The 10,983-nt window shown below is 31.6% G+C and overlaps 2 protein-coding genes across 2 annotated transcripts; one reads left to right on the forward strand and one right to left on the reverse strand.

Moving 5' to 3' along the window:
• The first annotated feature begins 4,584 nt into the window (after positions 1–4,584).
• Positions 4,585–6,038, forward strand: LOC132640510 (major pollen allergen Lol p 11-like). The gene is made up of 2 exons (XM_060357120.1): positions 4,585–5,009; positions 5,549–6,038. The coding sequence occupies exons 1-2, from the start codon at positions 4,856–4,858 to the stop codon at positions 5,878–5,880; spliced, it is 486 nt and encodes a 161-aa protein (XP_060213103.1). The 5' UTR covers positions 4,585–4,855; the 3' UTR covers positions 5,881–6,038.
• Positions 6,039–9,556: 3,518 nt separating this feature from the next.
• Positions 9,557–10,216, reverse strand: LOC132639213 (uncharacterized). The gene has a single exon (XM_060355681.1). It carries the CDS (start codon positions 10,214–10,216, stop codon positions 9,557–9,559), a length of 660 nt encoding a protein of 219 aa, XP_060211664.1.
• Positions 10,217–10,983: the final 767 nt, after the last annotated feature.

Below are 10,983 nucleotides of genomic sequence, written 5' to 3' on the forward strand. Positions count from 1 at the left end.
TTATTTATTGAAATAGATAATAAGTATTATATGATTAGATGTATGAGAAAAAATAAAGATTGTTTATAGTTGGACGGCAATTTCTAATTTAAATTAAAACGATAAATCTTTAAAAAAAAAACTTTAAAATGTTCAATGATTCGAACCAGTGACATTATCACATGCATGTTTAGTTATAGTCCATTTTTTCTTATTTCTCGTTAATTTCTTTTGCCTTTTGAAAGCTCATTTTATCTCACATGACAACTTTTTCTATCGTTTCGATTTTTTCTCATAGCGCGCGCGCGCATATATATATATATATATATATATATATAAATCACCTCAAATACAACTATTATATTGCTGCCGAGAAACCTTTTACCCTTACTTTCTTTAAGATCAAAATAACAGGGTGTCATACAGAAGCTAACGATTATAAATTTTGAATGATAGTAATAAAGTAGGAATAAGAGAAAAATAAATCAAAAGAAAATATTAAAATGCGATTTGGTCAATTGACTTATACGTCAGAACACTAATGAAAGAAACTATAGAATTAAACTATAGAGAGAATGGTCTCCCCCAAAACAAACTATTTTATCGACTACGTTGAGCTTAATATTGTGTTGTTGTATGAAGAAAAGATTCTCAGTTTTTAGAAGTCCATTTCCTAAAAAAAAAAAAAAAGATTAGTTTTTTTAGAAGTAAAACAAATGATGATTAAAAAAATCAGAACAAACATTCCATCAACAACAACTCGAGTTCTTCACACATGCAGAGATCATAAAGTTCAACTTGTAAAAGCTAAAACAACTATCGCGATTATGTAGAGCTATAAATTGGTCATCCGTCATCGAATTCCAAAGCTAGTTTCTTTTCGTGTGCGTGCATCTCCAAGTTATTTTTGGCATGGTAACGATAGTAGATCGAGTTGAACGTAATATTTTTTTTTCATTTTCATACTTATCTCGTCGAATTCATTGCTTTAATACGAGCTATTTGCTAAGCCAAGTTGTTCGCTTTGGACTAAGCTCACATAGTTTTCCTTACATATAGCTTCTCAATTTTTTCAATTATCAATATATATCGATATATGACTTTATTCCCATCCAATGACTACTGAATATAAGAAATTGTCACGAAGCAATTCAATTAAAGTAGTTCTAATTGATTTGATTAAAAGCTATATTTTCCAGAAAGAAATAATGTACTAAGAACACAATCCACTATTATTTCGTATCAATTGCAATAATTTATGTTCCCTAACAACTTAACGCAAAGACATATTTGGAAAATTATTTGTGGATCTAAGCTAAAATGCTAGAGAACGTATAATATATCTATAAGATATGATTCTTTTTTAAGGTACCTTCTGATAATCTTCCTTCCAACACTTGTTTTCCCCTTGGCTAAGCAAACGTTTTTATTGAGTGTGAGATGGATCATAAATAAGTGTGATTTACAAGAAATTTGGAGATTGGCTGTTAGTGTTATTAATTATTTGGTTAATGGTACTTTTAGTCCTCCAATTATTCAAAGATTCTAATTTTAGTTTTTGTGTTATTCGCTGAAGCACATTTAACCTTTAATTAATTGGAATATGTGCTTTTGATCTCTTTGCTCATGAATATTCACAAATGCACCAAAATTGTTAACCATTATACCAACCAAGCGGTATGTTAGACTCGATTTTACTCCATATTTAATGCTAATATAGTTATAGTGGCTCTTTACAATTTTTTTTTTTTTTTAGTTTTATGACCCTTTTATAAGAGGTCTTCATTTTTTACACATAAGAGATCTGAAAAAGTCATCTTCTTCTATTCAAATTGTAAAAGGTCAAGATATCTTATTTTCTCGGTTTTAAATATGTTGAGTCATATATCATAATTATTTAATGATTAAGTGAAAAAATATGCCGTCACCCCTTAAATCAGTTGGTTGGCTACCTGAACTTTCACCTTGTTGGTGAGGGTTCGAATCCCCACGTAGTAATATCTTCCCCCATTTCCTCTTCTCCTGCCCCCTATGTTATAAAAAAAAAATTTAAAAATTGTTACCTTACTATCACTTAATTATCTTGTTTAAGTATTAGAAAATAGGGTGAACATCATTTTCGCCCCCCAACTTTGCTTTAAGAATCAAATTCCCCCCTCAAATATGAACACTAGATATTAGAGTTTTGATTATTATTAATAAGAAAATCTTATTATTCTCATTTATTTCATTATAGAATGATATTAAGTTATATACTCAATTAGAATTTCTTACTTTTCTTTTTCCGTCTCAGAATAATATTTATTTTCTTATAAGAAATTTGTTGCATAGATTAAGAAGATAAAAGTTATCATGATTTTAAAGAAATAAAAGAAAAAAAGACAAGTTGATAATGTAAGGGTAAAATAAGAATTTTAAAAAGTTAATTAGGATAAAAGGAAGAGAATATCTATTGTTCATAGTTGAGAGAGGAATTTGATTTTTAAAAGAAAGTTGCGTTTCTTTTTTTCTCTCGGACTCGGTCGGTCCAATTGTTTCCAGATGTCAACAATAGATTGATTTGATGACCTATACTTCAATTGATGGCTAGAGAGATTCCTGATTATGAATAAAGTGAAAGATCTTTCACTCGAAAACTTTATTAATTCATAACGTTTAATTATTAAATATGCATTACACGTTATCAAACAATATGTTACTGAAATGTTAATTGATGACGTTTTAAATCGAATCACCTTTTTGTTGCTAAAATTACCCACTTGCTCTGTGTTATCGTTAAAATTTTGACAAGTAGCTCCCTGATCATCTTACTCTGCAACAACATTGGTCCTTTCCTTTTCCATCGTCAACAAATTTAGTTCTTTTTTTTAACAAAAATCATGAAAATAGCACATGTGTAATTTAGCAATCTACATAATCCTTTTTCACTGAAAAAAAAAAAGAGAAAAAAGTTTATTTCCTGTATGTCATTATCAAACAATTTGAGGGAATTACTGGAGTGAATAATGAAGATATCGATCCGAGGCACTTCGGAAGGGCAAGGCTCAGATTTGGCGGTTCGTGGCACCAGCTCGATCGGCATCGAGGTAGGTTACAGCTAGGTTGAAAGAAGAGAGGTAGAAATTAAATTTGAGAGGGAGATGACGAGAGAATTGATTCCCTAAATTTATATAATTTTTAAGAAACATATTATAAGTGTTATTTGAAAGATTGTAAGAGTTAAATTATTTATATTAGCAACTCAATAATCTATACACCATGTAAAAATTCAGGAAATCACGCGTGGTTTTCCTTAAAGTGTCCGATCTTGAATTTTTGTCCTCGCTTAACAAAATCTTTAAAAAATGACCTTAACTTGAAAAAACTCGCCGGGAAGAGCTTTTGTTGCCCATCAGGCATAAGTTCTAGTTTCTGCCTATAAGGCAGAATTTGTGATCAAATGAGCAGATTCACAATCTTGAAATATACTGTACTTCTGCTTTATAGGCAAAACTAATTTATATACACAGCTTATGCCGGATGGGCAACAAAAGTTTTGCCTAGCTAATTTTTTGAAGCGGAGGCTATTCTTTAAAAATAATTGTTAACGCAGAGCCAAAAAATCGAGGCCACCCCTTATGGAGGCCATTTGTAAACTTAACCCGTAAATAACCCATTAGAGAACAGAATGATACTAGAGAAGGCCCAGTCAATATGATAATGTGGGTAAGTCGTTGGGCCAAGAAACTCTTGGCCCATTATTATGATTGCCCACCGGGGCACATTGAGTTACAATGAGAATCCAAATTCCTAAGGGAACTATCACCACGGGAAAACACATATTTATACCACTTTTATTCGAATTATGTACAAATTTTATTTCAGTATAAATGGTAATTTCAGACATTCTAAATGGTAATTTCAGACATTCCGAAAAATATGAATGGTATCAAGTATTTAGTCTACAATCTAGACAAATATTAGTTGCAATACCCATATAATTTGAAAATAGTCACTTTCATGGAGTTTCAAATTCTACGTATAAAACTCTAGCGATTAGGACAAATACTAATCGTAATAATGTCATATTTAAGTGAAGGGGTTGTGAAAAAGGAAGGGAATCGCCGATTTGTTCGATAGACTAGGGAAGACCAAGTTCATTGGCGGTGATGGATAAAATTCACAAAGAGCCACTTTTCAGCGTTCGTAATTCAAAAATCGCCATAATTATGAAATTTTAAATTCCATGAATTTCACCCGTGAAATGTGAAACTTCTAGAGAATGACTATTTTTCAAAACCAAGGTTGAAAAGTGGCCATTAACTGCTATTTATATGATGGTGATTATAGTTTTCGGATTTATTGTGAATTAGGATCATGTTAGTTGCCAATCAAGGATTTATTGTGAATTAGAATATATTGAAGGGAATAAGGTTTATGTTAGTTCTCATCAAATAAAAGTTTGGTCAAAGGAGGCTGGGGGTTTTCATTAATGATTAAAAAAAAAAAAAAAAAACTAAAGAGAGCATGAAGTTTTGATTGACTATCTAAACTTTCACCTTTTTATTCCCTCGTCATTTTCTTGGGAAAAAAGAACTTGAACGGACGCGGTGGGGGAATCCAAGATTACTAATTGCTTTTGAATTTGATCTCAATCAAGTGTAGGGTCAACTTCATAATTTTGAATAATTACAGGACCAATCCGTTAGCCACTCTTTACGCTACCAAAAAAGAAGAGAAAGTAACTTTGAGCCACCAATTTTTCAATTATATCACTTTCACTTTCCTTTTTTGTTCTCATCACATCCATTTCACTCGGTTTTACAAGGCAAGAACTTGTGAACACATAGAAATTGAACAAGAACAGATATACTTGCACTTTGAGTTGTAAAAAGCCATGGCAAATATTGTAGCTTTGTTTGTTCTTTGCTTAGTACTATTTGCTTCTATTGCTGCTGCCCATTTTATGGACACTTTCCTTGTTGTTGGCAAAGTTTATTGTGACACTTGCCGTTGTGGCTTTGAGACCTCTGCCTCCAAGTATCTTCCTGGTATATAACCAACCCAGTTTACTTCCTTTTATTTTCTAGTAATTACTTATTCATTTAAGTAGGGCTTCTATGTATGATTGTATCACCCAAAGTGATGGATTAAAAAATTTAGACGCGATAAATGTTGAATCTTCATACTGTCATCGGTATCCAGTTTACTTTTTTCGCACAAGGAAGACTAGATGTTTGACTAGGGAATGCATCATAATTTTCCTAGCATAATCTCTAATTTTCTTATATATGAGATTAGTAAGTACAAATTTCTATTTCTTTCTTTCCATATATGCTACATAATTGAGAATACAAGTATGCCACTTCAAGAGGATAGTCAGGCAACACTAATAATAATATTAAGTCATTCAAACATATATTGACTAATTAGCAGTCATCACTAGCAATCAAATATATCTAGTAGTTGTCTGTAGGGTTTAAAGTGTTTGAGCATCTTATCTATAAGCTTAATCTTTCGCTTTGACATACAGTTCTTTATTTTAATTATATCTTCAACACGTGACTATAATTACACCGGTTGCTTGCAGGGTCGAGGGTTAGAATTGAGTGCAAGAAGAGGGACACCAACGACGTTGCATACACCGTTGAAGGTGTGACAAACTCTAAAGGAGAATACAAGATCTTGGTGAACAGTGACCGTCGTGATGAATTTTGCGATGTGGTCCTCATCAGAAGCTCTGATCCTATGTGTGCTGAGCCCAACAAGGGTCGCGATCGTGCCCGTGTTGTCCTCACTCCTAACAATGGCATGGTCTCTAGCACTCGCTTTGCTAACTCTATGGGGTTCCTCTCAAATGAGCCTCTTGCTAGCTGCACTAAAATCCTCCAGCAGTACGAGTTTTCAGAAGATCAATTTTAAATGGTTTACACTATTTTTATTATTATTATTATTAATTATGAATCTTTATGTTATATTGTCAAGATTGATGCTTGTTCGTGTTTGATTTTCTAGTGTTATGTGTAATGTGTCCTTTTGGAGTTAAAAGAGCTAATCTTGCAAATGCAGTTAAACCTCTACGGATCATTTGTTCGGATATTTTTTTACTGCTATAACGAAATGTTGTTCTATAAAACTTTTAATGTAATTATGTAACATAACATTGAAATCGGTTCCAAACGAAACTTGAATGTTATAGTGAAATGTTGTTATAGAGAGGTCTGATTGTACTGAAGTGCAATTTATGAATTACATTTTGGTTTGATTCAACTAGATTCGACCATATACTCTCATAAAAGCTAAAATTATACAGTATGTTGTTGACCTTTTTCTTGATTGATTTTATTTTTTTCTTAATGATATGATTTTATAGCACGGATGTTCTTTTCTTTTTAAAATTCCATACATGTTCAAGTATCGTCACATAAAAAACTGACAAGAGAGTAACTTAGATCAAAATGTCCAGGATGAAAACCTACTTATTTTGTCCATTATCAATTTTTCTAAGCTTAATTGAAGCACAAATTAAGCCACAAGAAGAAAGGGAAATCAGTCTCCAACAAGATTTTGGAAACTACCATGCACAAATATTATTATCTCATGGAGTGGAGGAAAATTTTGGGATGAAAATGTCCTTGGAATTCTGGATTATGATGCTACAATTAAAGGAAATATGAACTTAAATGAAGAGCCATCACAAGATGTTATAAATCATGAAGTTGCAACTTTTATTTGCCATTTGGATTGTCAAGATATTGATATGAGGACTGATAAGCAATAGCTAGAGAGATCATATCACTTAATTTCATCATGTTCCTTTGATTTTTTTTTTTTTTTGATTGAGAAATAAAGCTATGAAATAAAACTAATGTGCGGTATTTTTTGTTCTTCTCTTTTTCATGTTTTCCCCCCTTTGTTTTGCATGACTACTGATTAGCTAGCTTAAAGGTTGTAGCAGAAGAATTCCTGATCTACAAAATATCTGAGATCTATTAGCTGGAAAAAAGATGAAAGGGCTCACTTTTTTTAACTAATAACATCTTAATTTAAATCTATATATTTATAAAGTCAGGTATAGATAAGGTGATGTGGTATCTCTCTTTGGCCAAAGATCCTATTTATCTTTTCTCTCCTTTTTTTGATATTTTCTCTCATTTTTTAAAATCACCTCTAAAACTCATACCTCTCCATCTTCATATATAATTCTACTCTTAATTGGTATTAACATATCCATAACTCCCAAACCTTTCATGTTTGTAACCCCAATTATTAATTAATAAGTTTATGACACATTAAAATCATACTAAATACTATTCCTATTTAAATGAAATTGTTTTCAGCCGTATTGGCTATGCTATACTTTTGTTAGCCATTGATAAGTTTATTTGGTTTGGCTTCGTCAAGGAAAAATTCTTGAAATGTGATTTCAGTTTGCCTTTCTTTTCTTCAGTTTTAAAATAATTTGATTATGTTACGTTGCAATACAACTCATCCTTCCCTTCAATTCTTAATTATCGCATTCTTTAAAAATGTAATTTACTTAATTAATTTATTTCTTCTGTTTTATTTTCTTTTCTGGTCTTGGTTAGTTTTTTGTAACTCCAGGCCAGGATGTGTTTCGAAAGTGGAAGAATGGTCCGAGAAGAAAGTCAACGTATACGTGCATGCTGCTTACTAAAGCATGTATATATCCTTCCGTAGTCATGTGGATCAATTTTTAAAAAGTCTATTGATAAAACATGAGAATATTAAATTAGTTTGTAGTTTTCAGAATAGAATTTAATTCATAAAAAAAATATATATTCGCATGTAAAATTTCAGTCCTTAACATTTTGCATTTTTTGTTGTTGCTGAAAGTCCTCAATCTTTTTAGATTTTCATAGATAATTACAATTGACTTTCGGTTTGAACGCTTCAAGATTATTACTTGAAAAAATGCAGAGATGCTGGCTTAGATTATTTTTTGTTATTGTTTCTCATTGTTTGATATATATTTGTTGAGTTTAGTTTCATTTACTATTTGGTATCAAGCTTAAAAATATAATTAGAACAGTTGAAGAATAGAAAAATTTAAAAATTAACTGAAAAATAAAGATTGATTTTTTTAATTAGAAAAATTTAATAATAATTATTTTATTATATTTTGATTTTTTTAGTGATAGCGCGATGCGCATACAAAATATACTAGATTAAGAGTATACTTGAGAATATATAGGGGAATTTGTCATGGTGTGCTAACTCTTAGACCTAATTGACATAGATTAGCCAAACTTTAATAAATTGGCATAAAATAGCCCCCACATGCATTTGTTTCCTATTTTCTCTCCCACAATTTCCTCCTCTCCTAGATTTTCCCCCTAAACTCTCTCCAATGTTTCTCTCTCTTATTTCTTCCATCCATACATTGTTGTGTATCTCATTCTCTCCTCCACTTTTTCACTCTCTTTCCCTATTTTTTAAATTTCTCCCATCAAAATCGAAAATCTAACATGATATATTATGAAGTACCATGTATACATTCTCATATATACACACACACTCTCTGATATACATTGTGGAAGACCATGTATTATTGTGAAGTACCATGTATACATTCTGATATATATAGTGAAGTACCATGTGTACATTTTGATTTATATTGTGAAGTACCACGTATACATTCAGTTATATATTGAAGTACCATGTATACATAGTTATAATAATGTGAAGTACCATGTATACATTATAACTATTATACTATTAAATAATGTATATTTATTATGTATAAAAAAGGATAAAAATATTAAAATATGAACTATAACCTTCAAGTATACATTCCGAAATTTGATGTCGAAGAAGTATTTTTTTTTTAATATTTTTTTCACAATTGATAGGAGATTTTAATCAAATATATTAAAAGATATTCATTACCCTATTTTTGGGGGTGAATAGCTTGACATTAGGGGGCAAAAAATACTCCCTCCCCTATTTTTGAGCCGGCAAAATACGCAAATAGCTACTCAATGACATTTCTTTTAGGTTTCATTAGCTAAATAAAATATTTGATTAAAAACATGCCAATTTTTTTTAGTTTAAGGGTCGTATATTGGGAGAATAACCTATATATACATAAGAATAGGGTATATTTACAAACTATGACGATACTTTTCAGTTTACAAAACATACCAATAGATTTCTTACAAAACATATGCGAAAATTTTGTGTATGAAAACTATATAAAATGTGTATATCTGGCTCAAAGCTTAAAATTTTCGCTCAGAATTTTGTGTATGAAATATGTATATCTCGCTCAAGACTTATAAATTTGGCTCAAATTTTTGTGTATGAAAATTATACTATGAAATATGTATATCTTACTCAAACCTTAGAATTCTCACATTTTTCGTGTGAAATATGTATATAACTGTATAATTTTTTTATAAGTTCATGTTAGGTTTTTGGATTTTTTTTTTTTTTGGCAAATAAACTGGACGATTTTATTCACCAAGTATAACAGTTACAGTTCAGTACTTTAAGACACAGCTACAGGAAATGGCTAAGTATAAACTTCAGCCCATTTCCTACAACTCCACATCTATAACAGCAGGTTCCTCATAGTCTAAGGGTAGAAATTCATGCTATCTAGCTTCCTATTCAACTTTGCACTTACTATTCCTCGACAGTGAACATCCTGGACGATTTGCTTCACAATGCTATCAACACTTCTCTGCTTCTTCTGAAAGACCCTGGCGTTTCTTTCTTGCCATATATAGTAAGTAGTTCCTGCCAAACACATCCTATATACTTCCGCTGTTGCACTGTTTCCTTTGTATGATTGCAGGGCCCATGCCAGCTCTTGACACCAACTTCCAGTAATTCTTTTAATACCTTGCCATGCCAAAATCCTACTCCAAATGTTAGCTGATATCACACAGCTGAAGAATAGATGTTCCACACTCTCCACACCTGTATTACACAATGGGCAGCTCGTATCTTTTGTGATGCCCCATTTCACCAATCTATCCCTTGTCAAAATTCTGCCGCAAATGATCAATCTAAGTATAAAGATCCATTTAGCCGATCCATAGTTGTTGCATACCACTTTCCTCCACGGGACCTTTGGAAAGGATCCTCTTAGCTGCATATAAATTTTATTGATTGAGAAAGTGTCCATCTGCATAAGATCTTGTTCCTGTAATCCAGCAGCTTGGAGATATTGTTTTGCCTTCAAAGTCTTCCTCACAATCCATGAAGCATTGCCAACTTCTGCTTCCCACATTTTATACAACTTTCATGCAAATTTAATACAATTTTGTATCTCGCTTCGAAATTCGGATGAAATTTAATACAACTACAATAACATTATATACAACTTTCATACAATATTAATACATTTCCAAATAGTCCAAAATCATAATAGAAATTTTTGTTTCTTTTGAATTTCTAGAGGTGCAATTAACTTAATTGTCTTGGTTTTTTGTTTCCATACCCTAGCTTTAAAAATATTAGAGAAGATTTGGGTTAGTTCTGAAACATTCTATACTGAAAATTGAGTAGTCATTGGTTGAAGGATCAACGGAGAACGATATAAAGCTGCTAGTGCACCTTGTAACATAAGTACTTCCCATCGGTAGAAATTTAGTAGTCATCTTCTCAAAAGGCAAAAGAACTAATGATCCATATATCACACTTGAATATTGGTTGAAGGATTTCATAATCGAGGCGGGGCTTTGCCGGAAAGCACGGATGAAACAGAGCATCCGCGAGTGGTTTTTTTTCCAGATATGAGCAGATTGTGATAGAGAATGGGACAGAAAGGGTCGGTTATTTGTTTTTCCAGATCTGGGCAGATTAGAGAAGGGGAAGGGAAGGATGGACTTTTAATTTTTTTAGATCCGTTATATTTTGTAATTAAGTTGGTATGTTTTGTAAATAAGGAAAAATATCCTTAAGTTTTATAATATCGAGTCTTAAGTAGTATTATTAGGTCATTTTTCCTTATATATTTATGTCAATTCCCCAATATATAGGCTGCCTGGGATAAGC

Source organism: Lycium barbarum, chromosome 5 (assembly GCF_019175385.1).
Source record: "Lycium barbarum isolate Lr01 chromosome 5, ASM1917538v2, whole genome shotgun sequence".
Classification (NCBI taxonomy): Eukaryota; Viridiplantae; Streptophyta; class Magnoliopsida; order Solanales; family Solanaceae; genus Lycium; species Lycium barbarum.

Excerpts from the sequence above, each read along its gene's own strand:
- LOC132640510 (XM_060357120.1), top strand. The coding sequence starts at position 4,856 with ATGGCAAATATTGTAGCTTTGTTTGTTCTTTGCTTAGTACTATTTGCT. Across the intron at positions 5,010-5,548 it reads TGCCTCCAAGTATCTTCCTG|GGTCGAGGGTTAGAATTGAG; the intron begins GTATATAACCAA and ends GGTTGCTTGCAG.
- LOC132639213 (XM_060355681.1), bottom strand. The coding sequence starts at position 10,216 with ATGTGGGAAGCAGAAGTTGGCAATGCTTCATGGATTGTGAGGAAGACT.